This window comes from Eurosta solidaginis, chromosome X (assembly GCF_040869045.1).
Source record: "Eurosta solidaginis isolate ZX-2024a chromosome X, ASM4086904v1, whole genome shotgun sequence".
Lineage (NCBI taxonomy): Eukaryota > Metazoa > Arthropoda > Insecta > Diptera > Tephritidae > Eurosta > Eurosta solidaginis.
Window position 1 is genome coordinate 32,728,078 of NC_090324.1, and position 22,691 is coordinate 32,750,768.

Genomic DNA, 22,691 nt, shown 5'->3' on the forward strand with positions numbered 1-22,691 from the left:
AAAAGACCGATAAAGCGACGAAACTTGGTAGATGAGTTGAACTTATGACGCAAAATAGAAAATTAGTAAAATTTTGGACAATGGGCGTGGCACCGCCCACTTTTAAAAGAAGGTAATTTAAAATTTTCGCAAGCTGTAATTTGGCAGTCGTTGAAGATATCATGATGAAATTTGGCAGGAACGTTACTCTTATTACTATATGTACGCTTAATAAAAATTAGCAAAATCGGAGAAGGACCACGCCCACTTTAAAAAAAAAATTTTTTTTAAAGTAAAATTTTAACAAAAAATTTTATATCTTTACAGTATATAAGAAATTATGTCAAGATTCAACTCCAGTATTGATATGGTGCAACAAAATACAAAAATAAAATAAAATTTAAAAATGGGCGTGGCTCCGCCCTTTTTCATTTAATTTGTCTAGGATACTTTTAACACCATAAGTCGAACAAAAATTAACCAATCCTTTGAAATTTGGTAGGGGCATAGATTTTATGGCGTTAACTGTTTTCTGTGAAAATGGGCGAAATCGGTTGATGTCACGCCCAGTTTTTATACACAGTCGTCCGTCTGTCCTTCCGCATGGCCGTTAACACGATAACTTGAGCAAAAATTGATATATCTTTACTAAACTCAGTTCACGTACTTATCTGAGCTCACTTTATCTTGGTATGAAAAATGAACGGAATCGGACTATGACCACGCCCACTTTTTCGATATCGAAAATTACGAAAAATGAAAAAAATGCCATAATTCTATACCAAATACGAAAAAAGGGATGAAATATGGTAAGGTAATTGGATTGTTTTAATGACGCGAAATATAACTTTAGAAAAAACTTTATAAAATGGTTGTGACACCTACCATATTAAGTAGAAGAAAATGAAAAAGTTCTGCAGGGCGAAATAAAAAACCCTTAAAATCTTGGCAGGTATTACATATATAAATAAATTAGCGGTATCCAACAGATGATGTTCTGGGTCACCCTGGTCCACATTTTGCTCGATATCTGGAAAACACCTTCACATATACAACTACCACCACTCCCTATTAAAACTCTCATTAATACCTTTAATTTGATACCCATATCGTACAAGCTCATTCTAGAGTCACCCCTGGTCCACCTTTATGGCGATATTTCGAAAAGGCGAACACCTATATAACGAAGGCCCACTCCCTTTTAAAAATACTCATTAACACCTTTCATTTGATACTCATATCGTACAAACAAAGTCTAGAGTCACCCCTGGTCCAGAAAGGCCCACTCCCTCTTAAAATACTCATTAACTCCTTTCGTTTGATACCCATATTGCACAAACGAATTCTAGAGTCACCCCTGGCACACCTTTATGGCGATATCTCGAAACGGCGTCCACCTATGGAACTAAGGATTACTGCCTTTTAAAATACTCATTAACACCTTTCATTTGATACCCATATCGTACAAACGCATTCTAGAGTCACACCTGGTCCATCTTTATGGCGATATCTCGAAACGGCGTCCACCTATAGAACTAAGGCCCACTCCCTCTTAAAATACTCATTAACTCCTTTCGTTTGATACCCATATTGCACAAACGAATTCTAGAGTCACCCCTGGTCCACCTTTATGGCGATATCTCGAAAAGGGGTCCACCTATAGAACTAAGCCCCACGCCCTTTTAAAATAATCATTAACACCTGTCATTTGATACCCATATCTTACAAACAAATTCTAAAGTCACCCCTGGTCCACCTTTATGGCGATATCTCGAAAAGGCGAACACCTATAAAACGAAGGCCCACTCCCTTTTAAAAATACTCATTAACACCTTTCATTTGATACCCATATCGTACAAACAAAGTCTAGAGTCACCCCTGGTCCACCTTTATTGCGATACCTCGAAAATGCGTCCACCTATAGAACTAAGGCCCACTCCCTCTTAAAATACTCATTAACTCCTTTCGTTTGATACCCATATTGCACAAACGAATTCTAGAGTCACCCCTGGCCCACGTTTATGGCTATATCTCGAAACGGCGTCCACCTATAGAACTAAGGCCCACTCCCTTTTAAAATACTCATTAACAGCTTTCCATATTGTGCAAACAAATTCTAGGGTCACCCCTGGTCCACTTTTATGGCGATATCTCGAAACGGCGTCCACCTATGGAACTAAGGATTACTCCATTTTAAAATGCTCATTAACACCTTTCATTTGATACCCATATCGTACAAACGCATTCTAGAGTCACCCCTGGTCCATCTTTACGGCGATATCTCGAAAAGGCGTCCATCTATAGAACTTAGGTCCACGCCCTTTTAAAATACTCATTAATACCTTTCATTTGATACCCATATCGTACAAACGCATTCTAGAGTCAACCCTGATCCACCTTTATGGCTATATCCCTAAATGGCGTCCACCTATAGAACTATGGCCCACTCCCTTAAAATACTCTTTAATGCCTTTCATTTGATACACATGTCATACAAACACATTCCAGGGTTTCCCTTGTTTCATTTTCCTACATGGTTATTTTCCCTTATGTTGTCACCACAGCTCTCAACTGAGTATGTAATATTCGGTTACACCCGAACTTAACCTTCCTTACTTGTTTTTTATTGTTTTTTTTCAATTGGCTACATAACTTTCAAACTGACTGATGCTAAATATACCCAAAAGGGACAAGAGGGCATCAATTATACCCCAATGTGGACAAAAGAGGTCAATCGTAGACCGCTCTCCTTGGGATTAATCGCACGATTTTTGCATAGATCTTATAAATGTCACACAGTATGTGTACATATGTATGTGCATTTGTAAATAAATGTGTGAATTATAAAATGATTGTGGACTGTGTTATTTATAGTATTTAATGTTCATGACGCTATATCTGTGTGTATATTTTATTTATTTATGTTCACACATGAACAGTCTGACATAGATACGTTCTTCCTAACAAAACTTTTACATTACGACTTTTCTGTTAGGATAGGTCGATTTATAAAATACTAACTTAAATAAAAGTGTAAATAAATTAAAAAGTATTACAATTTATTAATGTTGTATTTTCTATTGTTTCCCCACTGTTGTCCACCCTTACGTAAGTAGGTATATGTGTATAGACGCCTACGTGTATATAAAATGTTCGATCTGTTCAGTGAGAATGCAAGTTTTGTTTACATCAGAAATGCATACCTACATCTTTTTCTAAATAATCGTAGGTATAGATATATACACAAGCATATCTTACCTTTTGTTCACCCACCTGGCGCGGTAGCGGTCCCATGCTTAACATTGCCTTAGCATATGCTCGCGCTAGCCGAAACGAATCCACTCAAAGCCCTTATTCTGGTGACTGACCTGACTTTAGCAAAGATGCTCGGTGTTTTCTAAGATGTATTCGCTGGTTTTTTGGGCGAGATGTGCATAAAATGTCTTCTATAAATTTTCGTGAGGATTTGCTGTTCACTTTTCCGACTCAATATAATTAACTAATTAATTCTCTTTTCAAAAATCAAAGTTGCATAAGGTGCCCACACCGCATGGATAAATGAGAGACATTTAAAAAATGTCCCTCTTAGCCATTCGGCATCAACTTTTTGATTTCCAGCGAGTTACTCGCCACTCGTAGCTCTTGATATATTTATCCTCTTTGACTTTAGATCAGGAAACATTGCCATGTTTAAGCACCTTTTAGCCCCCACGCGTGGTTTTGCATTCGTTTTCGCGACATTTTTAACATAGTATATTTTCCAGATGACAAACAATCAAAAGCGTGCACGCACTCGTATCACCGATGAACAGCTTAAAATTTTGAGAGCTCACTTTGATATCAATAACTCACCAGGAGAAGAAAGTATTATGGAAATGTCACAAAAGGCAAATTTGCCAATGAAGGTAAGATTCTTTTTCATTTGCTCCACATTTTGTATTTCCTATTTACAAATTTTTGATGTGATGTAACTCGTTCAACATGTCTTAAGTCGAAGTAATGCTAATCAAAGTTCATATTCCTTAAAACAAATATATCTATGTACATATATAAATCAGGGGTATGCGTTCCATAGCACTATAGAGGAGTTGCGTGCAAAAAATGACCTTTGCAAATTGCGTTTTGAGATTTTCGTGTTTTAAACATTTGAGGAGATAAAGCATTTTTGTTGTTGAAGTATTTGAAACATTTTCTTACTATATAGTATATTTCATATATAATATGTCCAATGTATACGTTGACAAAATCAATTTTTACTGCCGTTATATTAAGTCCCTTTCATGTTTGTCCCCTCATTTCCATACAAATTTTTGCCCCACGGAAAAGTCTTTTTCGGTAACTTCCCGTTGAGCTAGACCAAGGATGGGCCTATTTTCGGCTCCTAAATCAGTTTCAGTGTCAGCGAGTGCTAGGTGACACGTTTGTGTGTTTTGGGGTGTAAGGGGATTAAAAAAATACATTGGAAATATCGTGCGCTTCGTCTCAAATGGTATTCATCGCAAGAAGGTTGCGGAAACATTAAAAAACTGAAACGAAAATATTCTCTCTCAACCTCGAAAACCAATTCCCAAACTGTGTTGCAATAGTACGAAAACAAAAACATACATTTTATTTAATAATTTAATTTAATTTTATTTAATAATTTGGTAAAAACATACATTTTTTGGCAAGAAATACGAAAAACGGAACCATAGACTGAAGTCGGCTTTATGTTAAGCAGCGCATTATTGACATTAATTTCGCCTTCACATACATTTAATTATATGCAAGCCGATTCATTTTTGCAATATATACATAAAAGTATTAAAAAAAAGTATTTTTAAAGTAGTAGTAGAAAAACGTACTAATGCACGTTTCGTATACAATCTTGGGGAAACGAAACCCTTTTCAGACTTGTTGGCAGTGTTGCCGTCACCCTAGAAAGAAACGTATCAGTTTACAAATAAAAAAAGGTACCAAACGCATAAACAACGACTAATTTTACCAGTTTTATTATACATAACTGCTTTCATATATAAATTTCAAATTATGGAGGAATTTTCAAATTTCTTCAGCTCACAAACATATATCGTTAAATCCACACTGCAAAAATTGTTGGAGCATGTGTTGCATGTATGTTTAATTTACGGCGACCATTTTTCTAATTTTAAAATTTGCTTTGTTTATGATTTGACTCATAAAGGAGCTTTTAAAATTACAACTGAAAATTCAGTTCGAATTGTGAATCACAAAAGCGACATTACATATTTGTGGCCTTCAGTGCAAGCCAAGCCTCCGGTAAAGGCTAGTTTATCCTAAAACGCTTAATAATTTGAACATAATAATAGCGGTGGCAGCTCTATTTTCCACATAGCTTGGTAACTGTTAAATATGTATTAAGCAACTGTGCAGTCACAGATGTATAAGGTCAAATACTCTATCTTAATCCATCGTTTGTGTGTTTGTATATTATTCTCTTCCTGTGTTCTTCGCCCCACATACCTGCACTTGATTGTCCCCCACCCAGCACTTAAATGTGCAAAGCGTGCCCGTATGAGCAAAAGGCTCATACGAGCCGTTTTGCCCATCGCTGAGCTAGACACTTGGTACTTAGAGATCGGGGGGACATTACAATGCAAGTGAAAAAAATCCGCAAGGTGGCGCACGGAACGAGATACATATACAGACAATTTTTTTTTAAATGGAAATTTTGCGATCGACTTCTAACTAACTTCTCGGTGATCCAGAGACTTGAAACTTAGCACAAAGTTTGCGAGTCGATGGCACTACAATTCGTGGAAAACAAAATGTCGCCACGTGGCAGACGAATCGAGATAAACGAAAATCACTGAAAATCCCTGAAAAAACGCAGGGAATTTTGCGATCGATTTTTAAGTAACTTCCCTCTGAGCTAGAGACTTGAAACTTGGGCCGTGAGTCAGAACCCAGTGACAATGCTATATTTGATCAAAAAATTTCGCTAGGTGGCGCATCGATCGAGATATTAAGAAAATTAATTTTGATTTGGGAATTTTTCAATCAATTTTTAACTAACTTCCCAGTTACCTAGAGACTTGTAACGTAGCATATAGTTCGAGACCCGGTGACAATACAATTTATAGAAAACAAAGTTCCGCTAGGTGGTGTGCTAATTGAGATAACTACAAATCCCTCAAAAACGAGGGGAATCTTGCGATCGATTTTTGAGTAACTTGCCTTTAAACTAGAGACTTGAAGCTTGGGTCGTGGGTCAGAACCCGCTGACAATGCAACATATGATCAAAAAAATTCCGCTAGGTGGCGCATGGATCGATATATTTGGAAAATTAATTTTAATTTGGGAATTTTACAATCCATTTTTAACTAACTTCTCGGTTACCTAAAGACTTGTAACTTAGCACATAGTTCGAGACCCGGTGACAATACAATTTACCGAAAACAAACTTCCGCTAAGTGAGATAACTACAAATCCTTGAAAAACGAGGGGAATCTTACAATCGATTTTTGAGTAACTTCGCGGTGAGCTGGAGATATGAAACTTGAGCCGTAAGTCAGAACCCGGTGAGAGTGCAATATTTTATCAAAAACATTCCGCTAGGTGGCGCATGGATCAATATATTAGGAAAATTTATTTTAATTTGGGAATCTTTCAATCAATTTTTAACTGACTTCCCGGTTACCTACAGACTTGTAACTTAGCACATATTTCGAGACCCGGTGACACTACAATTTACAGAAAACACAATTTCCTTTAAAAATGGGGGGAATTTTACGATCGATTTTCTAGTAACTTTCCGATGAGCTAGAGACATGAAACTTGGGCCGTAAGTCAGAACACGGTGACAATGCAATACTTTATCAAAAAAATTCCCCTAGGTGGTGCATGTATCGAGATATTGAGAAAACTAGTTTTAAATCGGGAATCTTGCAATCGATTTTTAACTAATTTCCTAGATATCTAGAGACTTGAAACCTGAAATATAGTTTAAAACTCGGTGACAGTGCAATATTTGATCAAACAATTTGAGCTACGTAACGCACAAGTCGAACTATTTATAAGATTATGCCATACCTTTGCCTAGCTAGCCTCTTGAGTGTTGCAGGCGTTGTAGAATTCCACCTCGTTGAAGGCCGAACTCAATGCGCGTCCTTGCATACTTTTAGGCGTATGCGACTTTCACCACGATTCTTTTAGACTTTCAGGCGTATGCGAATTTCACCACGATTTTCAACTGTGCAAATTAAGTAGCTGACAAACGAGGTGGAATTCTCTTGTTATGATGCGAGGTACAATTCTGTTGTTTTCGCCAGTGTTGTCAGCGAAAATTCCACTAATTCTCTTAAATCTTGCTATTTTGAACAAATAAATAAAGATAAGAATTTTCACTTAGGAATTACTTAAATTACTAATCAAAGTTGCAATTGCCTTCTTGTAGGCAGTACTAAAAAATTAAAATATGTTAAAAAAATTTTAAAGACTACCTTTATATAAATGGACCAAAAAATAGAAGGCAATTTTTCCTTTAATACAGACATAGTATTGTTGAATTTTGACTAAAAAACTTTAACAACACCTCTTGTAAAAGAATTTTGTGATTTTAAATTAAAGAGGTATATCGCGTGTTTAAATTTTAAATAATCAATTAGTTAATCCCAAGTACATGGTTTGCCTTAAATTGAAAGATTGCGCTCCACCTTTATAGTTTTAAATCCCAAAATTCCTTTACAAGAGCTTTTATTTTTTGGTCCATTTATTTAAATTAGTCCTTAAAATTTTTTATCATCTTTTTATTTACAATTTTAGTGATATTTTAATGAAATTTTTTCTGTCCTTCTTCTTGTGTTAGAAAAAGCAAATATAGTTCAGCGAAATCGGGAGACGTTAACATAGCTTATAAAGGGAGGCAGAATTCTATGAGAGTGTGAGTAACTTAAATTTTTTAGGAATAAAGCAAAAACTGGCTCATAGCTTTACTTTTTGCGTTGACACGAAGTCAGTTTCAGAGACATAAAAAAAAAATATTAGGCGTGGGTATAAAACTCGACCTCTGCTTCTTATTGAGCCATTTTACGTAAAAAGGAATATTCGACCCTAGATCCATTTTTGCACGCAACTCCTCAATTGTGCTCTCATTGCGTATTCGAGACTGCAAATCACTTTCATTTTTTGAGACCCAGGAGCGGACAAAACTGCCGAACGGCTTTACCAATTATCATGAAATTTTCAATGAACATAGATTTCAGTCACGATAGTTTGTGCAAAAAAATTGTGTAAAACTATGCAGTAAATGAGATACCGCGCTTTAAACCCCTACAGAAACAAACACACACACCAATAATGTCGCTTTGATTTCCTTGCTCTGTTGTCTCATTACATATCAATGCACACACATTAAAAAAAAAAACGACCAAGTCTCACAAAAAATGATCAAATTTTTGTTTTATTTTATCAAAAAAGTGTCGTATTCGTTGTAAAATATAAATATTTAGGCGTCTCCATGTTTTCCTAAATAAAATTTGCTAAACAATGTTAAGACTTTGCTTTAATTAAAACAGCGTAAACAAAAATAAAGTGTCATTTAGGTAATATAATAATCATATTTCTAGGATAGGTTTTATTAAGAAACGCCTAAAAATTTGCGTTCTGGTTTTAACTAACCAAATAGAATAACTTAAAATAAGAGCCACAGGTTTGCTACGAGTGGCGAGTAACTCGCTGGAAATCAAAAAAAGTAGGCCGAGTGTTTTCTATGAGGAAGTTTTTTTGAATTGCCTCCCATTTATTCATGCGGTTTAGTCACCTTGTGCAATAGTGTTTTTTGGAAAGAAAATTAATTAGTTAATTAAATACAAACGTTAAAATAGAAGCAAATAGTCACGAAAATGTACAGAAGATATTTAATGCACATCTCGCCAAAAAAAAAAAACAGAGACTACCTCATAGAAAACACCGAGCAACTAGCTACGAGTAGCAGACTGGCGTCTCTTGCTATAATTTATCCTCTTTGGGCGAACTATGTGGCAAACTCCCCACATGGCAAAAAATCTTGTCAAAATGTTGCTAAATTATTTAAGCACAATATTGTAGGGTATTGCAAGATTACAACTAATGTTGTTGAAATACTATGGAAATATTTCAGCAACATTAAAATGCTTTTTGCATTACTTTTGGATAATTCAACAATATTACTAGAAATATTTCTGAAGTATTTTCAAATTTGTTTGTAGTTTATGGAAACATTATTAATTTTTATTAATATTATATGTTTCTTGTCCACGAGTATTTGTATCATAATCATTAAACTATTTGAAAATGTCCTCATATGAATCAATATAAATTTTATGAGAATTTTTAACCAGCGGGACTTAAGTTTCACCCCAACCATGTAAAATGACTACATGGACTGTTTGTACTTGGGAGCAAAATAGAATGACTCCGAAAATTGCTGCATATTTGAGTAACAATAATTTGTATTTCTAATTATTGCTGGAAAATATTTTCCAAATAAGTCTCTAATATTTGGTGTTATTTATGTTAATAATGCCAGTCTATGTTTAGTAATATTTTGAGTATACTATATAAGTAACATTTAGATGATTTATAAATTTATAATATTGGTCTACATTTCAGCAATTTTAAAGTACAATAATGCAGAAATATTTGATATAAATCAATTCAGTAAAAATATTCCTAAATATGTCAGAAACATGTCAAAAACAAATTTCTAGCCAAATATTCCCGCAATAAATGTAAGAATTTCTTTAATATTTCGTGCCGTGTGGGTCAGTAAATCACAAATGAAACTAAGCAAATTTTTAAATGCTATTTTTATAGATGCTTACTTTTTCCCTTAAAGGTTAATCTTCATACCAGAGCCAAGATTCAGTATGTGAGAGTATTCAAACGATCGAGCACGTTTTGTGCTCGTGCCCTGCGCTTGCCAGGCTACAACTCCAGCTATTAGGAGTGACACGGCTGTCAGATCTAGAAGCAGTATGTGGCATAGCTCCTAGAAAGCTTCTAGTATTTGCCAAGAGGGCGGAGCTAATTTATAATATAGGTCCTGGTTTTTGATAGGGGTTTTCAGTTTGGTCCTTAAGCAAACTTCTGTTAACACTACGGACTCACTTATGGGCCGGCCAGTTTAACCTAACTTAACCTTATGAGGTTCTTCTAGTACCATCGGGAATAATTTTACGCAAAACACTTCTTCCGAAATCTTATCTCTTTTACGTATGCTTCAAAAGCTGAATATAAAATAATTTTTTGAATCGCAATTCGTTATACATTGTATAAAAAATTTTTTGTGCCACGATACTTAGTTTACAAGTGTCTTGCGTGGATTAAAAAAAAAAAATAAAAAAATGTACAAAAAAGTAAGTTTGCATCCAAGAAATAAAATACCCAAGATATATTGTAGGTGGAGGAACATTGCGCGCTGACCCAGACAAAATTTCGGCTATAGCTAATTATCTGATGCCAACCCAACAACCGTCAAACAATTGAGACGATTTCTGGGCATGGCCGGTTGGTATCGACGTTTTATCGATAATTTTGCAACAATTACAACACCGTTGACTAATATGTTGAAGAAAAGCAAGAATTTTACATGGAGTGGTGAAGCTTAAGAATCGTTCGACAAATTAAAAAGTATGCTTTGTACCGCTCCAGTGCTAGCTAGTCCAAATTACGAAAAACAATTCATTATTCAGTGCGATACAAGTAAACTTGGCGTTGGTGCAGTGTTGCTCCAAAAAAGTGAGGAAGGTGATATAGTCCCAGTAGCCTATTTCTCCCAAAAACTTAATAAAGCCCAAAGAAATTATTCCGTTACCGAATTAGAGTATTTTGCTACAGTTTTAAGCTTGAAAAAGTTCAGAGCATACGTTGAAGGACAGGACTTCACCATAATCACTGACCATCCCAACTTGCAATGGCTTATGCGGCAAACGCACTTGTCCAGCAGGTTGGCCAGATGAGCACTTAAATTGCAAGGTTTTCGTTTTAAAATCGAGCATTGAAAGGGTTCTTTGAATATTGTGCCAGATAGTTTGTCGCGGCAAAATTTCGATGAAATAAATGCCCTTGAATTCGTCCGATAGTAGATCCCAATTCTTCTGAGTTTTCATCGGTTGAATATAAAAAATTCTTATCTTATATAAAAGACAATGCTAGCCGTCTTCCTGATTTACAAATAGTAGACGACCGGGTGTATAAACGAACCGAACATCATAATGGATCACCGGAACGTGAAACCTTCAATTGGAAACTCTGGATTCCGAAAACCTTAGTACCACAGGTTTTAGAAAATACCCAAATAAATGCTATAGAGGTATTGCAAAAACACTAGAGCGCCTTCGATTGAATTTTTATTGACCAAACATGACAGTCGATGAAAAAGAATACGTTGGCCAATGCGACATCTGTCGGCAAAGCAAAGCTCCTAACCCAACTCTTCGACCTCCAATGACCGCACCGTATACGGCCCAGCGTACATTCCAGAAACTGTATGTAGATTTACTTGGCCCTTATCCCAGATCAAGGCAAGGAAATACTGGAAATTTAATCGTTCTTGACCAGCTTACAAAATTCCCTTTATTTAAGCAATTAAAAATTTCAATACATCAAACATTTTAATTATTTTAAAGATAACGTTTTTAGTATTTTCCGAACGCCTGAAGTGGTACTGAACGACAACGGCAAATAGTTCAAATCAGACAGTTTAATAATTTGTTGACCGAACGTGGTATTAAACATATTTATACTGCTTTATACAGCCCACAGGCTAGTGCTAGTCAACGAGTAAATCTTTCGATTATAGCCGGCATTCGATCCTACCGTAAAGCGGATTAGACCCTATCGGACAAAAATTTGGCGGATATCGCAGAAGCACTCCACAGACCTTACCACCAATCAATGGGATGCACACCATATTACGCCCTACTCGGTCAGCAAATGGTAGGGCACTCTGATGAATATGAGATATTACGTAGGCTGGAAGCGCTAGACCAGAAAGTCATCGAGGGAACGGACAGGTTGACTCTGATAAGAAAATCACTTGCAGAAAATATAAAAAAGACGTTTGAAACATCTTCTAACGATACAACTTGCGAAGTAGATTAAAAATTCTTAGCCTCGGCGACAAAGTCTATCTCATTTCAAATTTCTTAAACATTTAAATTTCAAATCTCAGCATTTTATATGGCCATCACTGTCGTTAGAGCACTATATAAACATCGAATTTCGCATCATATAGTTCCCGATAAAAACAAAAAAATATATATACATACATTAATATTGTTAAAATGCCGGTACTTGGGTTAATTTGATGTCCACGTAAAATAGATCTTCGTTTCAACAACGAGCAGCCAAGCAGAGCAGAAGTATTATTTTAAAAGTTTTTTGTAAATCAAAAAGTTTAATTTGTGCAAACCAATATACATATATAGCATATGTATATAGGATCAGCTTATCTCATCTTGGGATTATAAAGAAAAGAAAAAAACCAGACTCGTGGTAAGAATTCGGTTTAAATTGTTTTAATATTTATTTAATTTTATTAATGTTTAATTAGTTCGCGAGTGCTCTTAGGAATTATTTTCATGAATTTCTTAAATTTTTCCTAGGTTTCTCCAACTAATTTTTCGAAATTCACACAAATTTTAAATCCCAATTGCAAGACGTACGAAGCGCTGGCTTATTGGCGGTACTGCCACGTGGCAGTTCCGAATTTCATTTGTCGTCTGCCCAACGGATCTGGGAAATATTTAAAGCAAAGGAAATCAAATACTGGATCCCAAGATAAGCCATAATATTTAGTTTGTGTTACGCTAGCCTTAAGATACATATATACAGATGACACCGGCAACCGTATTTGTTTTTGCGTTACGATGTTATCAACAAAATGTATCTCAACCAGGTATCCACGCGTGTTGCGCAACATTAGTGGAAGGAGGCCTACATGTGCAGGTATGAATGTGTGTATGTGCAAAAACGAAATGCAACTGCACATGCGTGGGTGTGAATTGAGTGAAGTTGGTAGGAAATTCCGTTTAGATACGAATCGGGGTATGCACACGATCGAGCTGAAGCTCAGAAAATCATTGCAAAAGTCGGATTTAAAGTGCGTGGGCGTTCCGCGGAAAAGCTAAAGTAAAGTGCAGTGCCGGTCAAGTGAAAAAAAAAAAACAAAAATAAAAAAAATTTAATTTTTTTTTAAAATCCCGTAATGTTCGGAAAACGGTTTCAATTCCGTTCAAGCTGCACAATTGTAAAGCACAAGCCAACCAACAACGAAAAGGCAATTTCTTTGGACACCCTGCCTCCGGTAAGTACTAAGGTACAGTTTATTTAATTAAATTCCCTGAATTCCGTTTTGTGTCTTTTGCTGAAAGTTTAAATTGTTGACTATTTCATTCTTTTTCCGAGAGAAAAAAAAGATTCACGTTTGAAACTAAAGCTTAGTAAAATTTAAATGCGCAGCATTTTCCCAATTTTTATTTACCTCTTTTTGTACTCGTAAGTTGAGCGAAGTTTCCCTTTTGCAATAAATTAAAAAATTACTAAAATAGACCTTGCCACGCTAAAATTATCAAAATTATTCCCTCAGTTGACAAAAATTTTAATTTAGCTTATTTTTCTTCAACTTAAACCTAATCTAAAGGAGATTTTTTTTGTATTAAACATAAGTGGAAGATAAAATAATCTCTTTACAATGCAGGCTAAAATTGAATAAAAATTAAATGAATGGAAAAATAAATATGTAGAAAAAAAATTTAAATTTTTGGAAGTTAGAAATTAGTTAAAATAAAATTGGTATAAAATGAAAAAATTAAATAAACCCAAATTCTTGAAAAAGCAAAAAAAATAAATAAAAAGAAAAAAATTGTATTAATCAGAATTTGTTTTGAGTTTGTATTTTTGAGTATCAGAAGTTAATTTATATTAAAGTAAAAATCCGAATTAAATTAATGGAGTTTTCTTTTCTGAAAATAGTGTCGCCCTGTTGGTTTTTCCCAGCTCTCTTGTAAGTTTGTTTGTTCTTTTCACAAAATCTTTTCCACCGAATAAGAAAAGGGGTTCATTAACTACGAAAAAGAGCCATTTTGCATCGCGGCAGGTGGCTAGATCAAAAGTTGGAAGGAATTTAAGAGGGTAACATGAGGGCAACATTTTTTACAGAAAAGAAAACGCTATAAAATTTACTTGAAATTAGTTAAAAGGACAAAGCATAATTGATTTGAAATAAAATTTGAAGTTGAAATGAGATTAGTAGGTGAAAACAGAAGGAAATAACTTTTTCTTTGGTTTGTTTTATTGCATGCACATATGTATGTATATCCATATTTACTGCATTATGTGCCAAATGGGATTGGAAAGATAGGGTATGGCTGGGCATACATACATAGGTACAGGAAGCAATAAAGGAAGCAACGAGACTTATGATATTCAGCCTGTAGACAATTTTTTGTTTTTTTTTTTTTTTCTTGTTTCTTTTATAGATTTTGTGGCAGGACCTAGGAAGGGGCTAAGGAACGTACTTACACGCATTTTCAAACATTTTTAAAGGGAGTGATTGGAAATTTTGAAACACATATGTTTCAACGACATATGTAGCGCACTGGATTGCCGTGGAATGTCATAGAGAGCAGGAAAAGAGAGAGAACGAGAGAAAGAGAGAGAGAGATTTTTCCAGGCTAGAGAGTGATCGTGGCCTGCTAGCGACATTACCGATAGAGCGAAAGCCAGCGTCAACGCCAACGCCAACATTCAAGAGCGGAACCAGCCAACGTCAGTAGCAGCGAGCGCCAATCAAAGTCAGCAGCAGCGACAGCATCGCCACCAAAAGCAACGCCGACAGCAACATCAGCGACGTCACCATCACCCACGCCCAAGGAGGGCCACAGAAATACATTTTTATTTTTTTCTATTTTTTCCTCATGACTAGAGATTATATTTATTCACTTATAAACTTTAGAAATATCACTATCCCTTTCTTTGTTATACGCACATGGTTTGCACCTTTTTGTTGGGTAAGCTCATCTGTTTTTTTTTTTTTGGTAGTTCCTTTGCTTTTTGTCTCGCACACGGATTCCTTTTTTTGCGGCGTTCAAAATTTCTGTTTTTCACGCGCTTTCACATGCTAACAACTGGTAATTAACTTACATAATTGCACGCAACTTTTCCTGTCACACTTTAAACATTTTTTTTTTTCAATTTTCTTGCCTCCCACCTCTTGTGGTTCCTTTTTTTAGTTTGGCAGCGCAATTTTGTGACCCACTCGACGCCCGCTACCACGAGTGAGTGAGCGTGGAGTTCATTGCAAAATTCCATTGAACCTTACTTAGGCATGAACGTATGGCATTTGTACGAATAGGAAGAGACATATGCATATACATTTTTCTCCCTCACAGGTCTCCCCACAGCTTGAAGGCGCCTACAATGCTGATGTGCTGAGATCAGGTGAGTGAGAAAACAAAAAAAAAAAAAACAAAAAAAAAAATCATCATATTTTTCTCTTTATATATATATATGTACATATGCAAGCAATGACCCATATATACCTATGTACATAATACCTTAGCATCGGTCAGGGATTTTTTATAATTTGGCCGCTTTGATTACTTTTGATATATATACATGCAAATATTCTAGCTATTTATTGAAAGGAAAGATGTGACAATATTTGTTTGTATAGGCATAGTATTTTTCTGATACCGTATACATTAGAGGGTGACGAGTTATACACAACCCTCAATATCGTTCACTTAATTTTGTTTGAATTCGATTATTTTTTTTTTTTTTGCTTCAAACTCGATTGTTTTAGAATTTATGGTCGAAGAGTTATTTGAAGATTTCAAGCTTTTGTTTATATAGATATACTGTATTGCTAAATAGAATTGTCAAAATACTTTATTAGCCTTTTGTTTGCGATAATTTTTTTACGTAGATTTAAGCCTAGTGGTTAGGGTATCATCTATTTATTTTGTCTGCGAATTTAAAATTTAATAAAATAATGTTTATAACGTTGTCAAATTTGAAAGGCTGAAACTAAATTTATTTCGGTTATGAAAGGCTAACTTTTCAACTCTTTGGTGTGGGTGTTGTTCCCGGTAGGAAGAGGGGAAGTGGGGGGAACAATGACCTGAAAGACCCTTAGACAGACGAGCTTGATTCAGGTATTGAGGGCGCTGTAAGAATAGAGGAGTCAGCACTATACCTATGGCTTCACGAAAGATCCGCGAAGAGGGTGGGTAGACTCCCCTTGACTCTGGACGGGCCTTCTTCCTTTCTTTCCCTTCTCTTTCTTTCCGATATTCAATCTTGTTTTTTTACTCATGTAGGCATGACCCTTTTCCTTTTTTTCCACTTCCTACTCTCCCTCTATTTATATCTTCTCCTCTAGGCATGAACCTCATCTTTTTGTTTGTGTAACTACGGGCAAGGCTGGTGAGCAAAACCCCACCCCATTCGACGAGCTAGCAGGGGCTTGCAACCATGCCACACGTTACCTCCGCCTTGCCACCAAAAGTCACTTATCATAAGATTTGATTACTTACCTAAAGAAAATTCTTTTAAATATGTTATTACAAATATAAATATATCAAAGTAAGATTTGATATATACATATGTTTACTTCAAAATATATATATACATCTTAACTTGCAAATTAATGAAGGAGAAGCTGGTGCATGTAAATTATTAGCAACTTAAAGAAAAAAAATATCCAAAAGACAAAAATAAATACGTTTTATAAAAAAAGTAAAAATAATTAAATATAGAAATTGAACCGTGAAATTAGCATAGTCATAATACTATGCTTGTATACGATTTTGGATTCTTTGAATACATGTGTAAAATAGTTCAAAAAGTAAAAATAATTTAAACTTTTTATAGCCGGTCAATTCGTTTTTCCAAATTAATTAATAGAAATAAAAATAGGCTTTGTTTGACCAATATGTGCTTTAGTGCAAGTCAAAAGACTCCACTAGTACAACCCGACGTTTCCCTAATCATCTTAGCATCCTCAGGGGTGAACTACATTTATTTCAATTATTTTTCCCATATCAATCAACAACACCAACATTATAACATGTAGGAAAAAAAAAACAATAGTCAAGAATTAAGTATGTAAACCTTACTGATTAATATCACAATTGTATATGGAGCACTTACAATGTTTGTATAACTTAATATGTTATTTTTCCATATTGCACTTAACTTTATCATCAGTATACATATTTTAATTTAAATTAACTAATTTAGTCAAAAAAAATTTTTTTATGTTGATACCCGTTTGTTTGGGTACATTAATCAAATGTGGTTAATTGTTTAATTGTACTTTGATTCATGTTTGTTTATATGTATGTAGGTTATTTCATATTATTTCTATTATTTTTCCCATATCAATCAGCAACAACAACATTATAACATGTAAGAGAAAAAAACAATAGTCAAGAATTAAGTATGTAAACCTTACTGATTAATATCACAATTGTATATGGAGCACTTACAATTTTTGTACACCTTAATATGTTATTCTTCCATACCTTAATATGTTATTCTTCCATATTGCTATCTTGACTATTATTTTTTTCTCTTACATGTTATAATGTTGTTGTTGTTGATTGATATGGGAAAAATAATTGAAATAAATTTAGTTCATCCCTGAGGATGCTAAGATGATTAGCGAAACGGCGGGTTGTACTAGTGGATTCTTTTGACTTGCACTAGAGCACATATTGGTCAAACAAAGCCCATTTTTATTTTTATTAATTAATTTAGAAATAACTTAATTCATTCTGATTACTTGGTCATGTGGTGAGACCACATGTTAGCCATCCCCCTAACCTCACTCAACGCCTTTTTTGTCTTACTATCCCCGCGCTCAACGATATTCATTCATAAATTTAACTACTATAACAAGAAAAATTAAAAACCAAAGAAATTTAAATGAAAACATGCATTCCATGAGAGGAATTTAAAAGCTTTTTGTATGCAGTTGTTGGTGTTTGCTTTTAAGCAGAGGTTTTTTTTTTGTTTTTGCTATCTAATTCGATCGCCCGTTTATCAAAATTGTACATATAATATGTATACATAAATCATATATGCATATATATATAAATATATGTATCCATATGTACTTAATTTATTAAAGTTTATGTACCTGCGGAAAGCGATGAACAAGAACAACCATAGCGAGGAGGCCTTCGACGCTTTGCTGGATTTGCGCAAAGAAAAATAAATCATAATGTAAGTTTGAATAATAACGTACTTCAATTTACATGCGTTTAAATATTTTATGAATACAAACTTTTTGCTTAAAGTGGCATATGTATTTTTGTGTGTATAACTCTGCATAAGACCAATGCAAGTATATGCATACAAACATATGTACATATAAACAAATGAGTCGTCGCAAGTCCTTATTTTAACTCTCTAAGCTCTCAATCAAGTTTTTTTTTTAACTCTCATACTCACTTGTAAATATATGTAAAGAATTTTATTTAAAATATAGGTCAATGCCCGGGAGTAAGATCAGCTGTTGAGGTAGTGTAACATACATATATCTTGTATTCATTCTAAATGATTCACATGCTGCAGTGCATTCGACACTCTGCTTGAGTCTTAAGTGTGAATGTGTTTATATTAAGCAACGCCAACATAATTACGTTCCCACAGGCAAGCAAGCAAGCAAAACGCGTGCGTTATATGAGCCACGCTTATGTGCCAGCGACCGTGCGACCGGTTGCTATGTACAATCGTTTAGATCGCTCATGCAATATGTATGTACGTAATGCTGCACGTGTGCTACTGAATTAAATCGGCAGCCTCCCTCTCAAAAAAAATAAATCCTTCGTCTGCTGCTTGTAATATATGCAGACTTCCTCTAAAAAAACTCCTTAACATTGAAAAAGGGAGAGAAGAAACAACAACGACAGTAATGGAGATTCGTCCTTGTTGGAGTTAAGGCGTTGTATCATTTTGGGAAATCGCTGCGCCATACATACACATTTGAGAATCATACCGAACATTGAGTAAAAAAGGTCGGCAAAGGCAAATATGATCAAGATCCGGCAAAACCACATATGCATAATAGGGTGGAATACGCACAACGGAATGGAATGAATACAAGATCCTGGCCTGAAGAAAACATATCTAATCCCGCGGCAAGGGCGGCCCTATGAGAAAATAGGTCTAACACCGCAGCAAGGGAGAAATTAACAAGGAGGACGAGGAAGACAGCTGAAAATATGTATTAGTTAAGCAATTGATTATTTAAGTATTTTTATCCTCATATTAGAAGCATATGGCAACCTAACCGCTGCCAGTTTAAGGGCAAAAAGTAGATTTCTGCCAGTAAATTTAAGAAAGCTTTGTTTTCTTTCCTTTTCAAATGAACGATATTATTAGTCAAGAAGAATTTGACGCAATATTCTTGCATCATAGTAGATTAACTGTAGAAGAGGAAAAATAGTAGAAGAAAAAAGTTAGTAGCGGAGCCAGTAGGAATAGAAACTGTAGAAGAAATTAAACAGGGCCCTAAGGCAATTAAAATAGAAGAATATAGACGTAGGATAAAGCCACAAAAGGTAGAGGAACCAATGATTCCAAAGCATACTAAATGCAAAAGAAAGAGAGGAGGAATAAAATTTAACTTAAGAAGGGCAGTAGCGATTTTGTACCAAAAAATTTATTTGACAAAAAGCACGGAAGAAAGAATCCGTTTAAAAAATGAAATACGAAAGTTGAAGGGCATATACCAAAAAAAAAAAAATTAATAAATATTAAAGTGCTAAAATTTTTTAAATTTTGTTTAACATGGAAAGGGGTATAAAGGTTAGGACTTGAGCAAAAGGCCCACTTGAGGACCTTAAAAATGAAATAGAAATCGGAGATGATGAAAGAACATTAACATGGCTGGAAAAATTTTGGAAGGATATTGATATGCCTAGGGAGCCAACAATATGGAATGTAAGGAACCCAATAGCGACAACAGCTGAGGAAATATATAGGTTCGAGGTCAAATAATTAGGACGAACTGAATAATATAATAAAAGCAAATGAATAAATGAAAAAAAGACAACAAAAAGAGAAAAACAAATTTTTTCATAGATTTTTTTTACGATGGGAGGCCAACAATAAAAATTAAAAGAGCCTAATGCCAATGTAATCAATTCCATTCAAGTAGTTGACCATAGCGAGGCACTGGACATTATCAAAATCTTGTTGATAATTTTGACAATCTGCCCTTGCCTCAATTTATTCCAAAAATTCAGCTCATAATAAGTTTTTAAACAAAAAATACATGAGCCGAGCAGATGGTCTAGACAAGGTCTAAACCCAAGTAAAGAATATAGAAAAAAACAAGTAAGGAAGGTTAAGTTCGGGTGTAACCGAACATTACATACTCAGTTGAGAGGTATGGTGACAACATAAGGGAAAATAACCATGTAGGAAAATGAACCGAGGGAAACCCTGGAATGTGTTTGTATGACATGTGTATCAAATGAATTTAAAGAGTATTTTATGAGGGATTGGGCCATAGTTCTACAGGTGGACGCCATTTAGGGATATCGCCATAAAGGTGGATCAGGGTTGACTCTAGATTGCGTTTGTACAATATGGGTATGAAACGAAAGGTGTTAAAGAGTATTTTATGAGGGAGTGGGCCATAGTTCTATAGGTGGACGCCATTTAGGGATATAGCAATAAAGGTGGATCAGGGTTGACTCTAGATTGCGTTTGTACGATATGGGTATCAAATGAAAGGTGTTAATGAGTATTTTAAAAGGGAGTAATCCTTATTTCCATAGGTGGACGCCGTTTCGAGATATCGCCATAAAGGTGGACCAGGGGTGACCCTACAATTTGTTTGTACAATATGGGTATCAAAAGAAAGGTATTAATGAGTATTTTAAAAGGGAGTAATCCTTAGTTCCATAGGTGGCAGCCGTTTCGAGATATCGCCATAAAGGTGGACCAGGGGTGACCCTAGAATTTGTTTGTACAATATGGGTATCAAAGAAAGGTGTTAATGAGTATTTTAAAAGGGAGTAATCCTTAGTTCCATAGGTGGACGTCGTTTCGAGATATCGCCACAAAAGTGGACCAGGGGTGACCCTAGAATTTGTTTGTACAATATGGGCATCAAACGAATGGTGTTAATGAGTATTTTAAAAGGGAGTGGGCCTTAGATCTATAGGTGGACGCCGTTTCGAAATATCGTCATAAAGGTGGACCAGGGGTGACTCTAGAATGTGTTTGTACGATATGGGTATCAAATTAAAGGTATTAATGAGGGTTTTAAAAGGGAGTGGTGGTTGTTGTATAGGTGGTCGCCTTTTCGAGATATCGCCATAAAGGGGAACCAGGGGTGACTCTAGAATGCGTTTGTACGACATGGGTATCAAATGAAAGGTGTTAATGAGTATTTTAAAAGCGAGTAATCCTTAGTTCCATAGGTGGACGCCGTTTCGAGATATCGCCATAAAGGTGTACCAGGGGTGACCCTAGAATTTGTTTGTACAATATGGGCATCAAACGAAAGGTGTTAATGAGTATTTTAAAAGGGAGTGGGCCTTAGTTCTATAGGTGGACGCCGTTTCGAAATATCGCCGTAAAGGGGGACCAGGGGTGACTCTAGAATGTGTTTGTACGATATGGGTATCAAATTAAAGGTATTCATGAGAGTTTTAAAAGGGAGTGGTGGTAGTTGTATATGTGAAACCGTTTTCCAGATGTCGACCAAAATGTGGACCAGGGTGACCCAGAACATTATCTGTTGGATACCGCTAATTTATTTATATATATAATACCTGCCAAGATTTTAAGGGTTTTTTATTTCGCCGTGCAGAACTTTTTCATTTTCTTCTACTTAATATGGTAGATGTCACAACCATTTTATAAAGTTTTTTCTAAAGTTATATTTGGCGTCAATAAACCAATCCAATTACCTCACCATGTTTCATCCCTTTTTTCGTATTTGGTATAGAATTATGGCATTTTTTTCATTTTTCGTAATTTTCGATATCGAAAAAGTGGGCGTGGTCATTGTGGGATTTCGTTCAATTTTCATACCAAGATAAAGTTAGTTCAAGTAAGTACGTGAACTAAGTTCGTTAAAGATATGTCGATTTTTGCTCAAGTTATCGTGTTAACGGCCATGCGGAAGGACAGACGAACGACTGTGTATAAAAACTGGGCGTGGCATCAACCGATTTCGCCCATTTTCACAGAAAACAGTTAACGTCATAAAATCTATGCACCTACCAAATTTCAAAAGGATTGGTTAATGTTTGTTAGACTTATGGCGTTAAAAGTATCCTAGACAAATTAAATGAAAAAGGGCGGAGCCACGCCCATTTTGAAATTTTCTTTTATTTTCGTATTTTGTTGCACCATATCATTACTGGAGTTGAATGTTGACATAATTTACTTATATACTGTAAAGTTATTACATTTTTTGTTAAAATTTTACTTTAAAAAATTTTTTTTTTTAAAGTGGGCGTGGTCCTTCTCGGTTTTGCTAATTTTTATTAGGCGTACATATAGTAATAGGAGTAACGTCCCTGCCAAATTTCATCATGATATCTTCAACGACTGACAAATTACAGCTTGCAAAATTTTAAATTACCTTCTTTTAAAAGTAGGCGGTGCCATGCCTATTGTCCAAAATTTTACTAATTTTCTATTCTGCGTCATAAATTCAACTCATCTACCAAGTTTCGTC

General features: G+C 35.1%; 1 protein-coding gene across 27 annotated transcripts in view; it reads left to right on the forward strand.

Moving 5' to 3' along the window:
* zfh2 (Zn finger homeodomain 2) overlaps window positions 1–22,691 on the forward strand; it is a 2,927,436-nt gene that overhangs the window by 1,740,214 nt on the left and 1,164,531 nt on the right. For all 27 annotated transcript variants that reach the window (XR_010947790.1, XR_010947791.1, XR_010947792.1 and 24 more), the window contains one exon: window positions 3,744–3,884. Coding sequence is in view for 2 of the 27 variants with exons in the window: in XM_067757915.1 (XP_067614016.1) it covers window positions 3,744–3,884 (141 nt within the window). In the remaining 25 variants the exon portion in view is untranslated. The remainder of the gene's footprint in view (window positions 1–3,743; window positions 3,885–22,691) is intronic.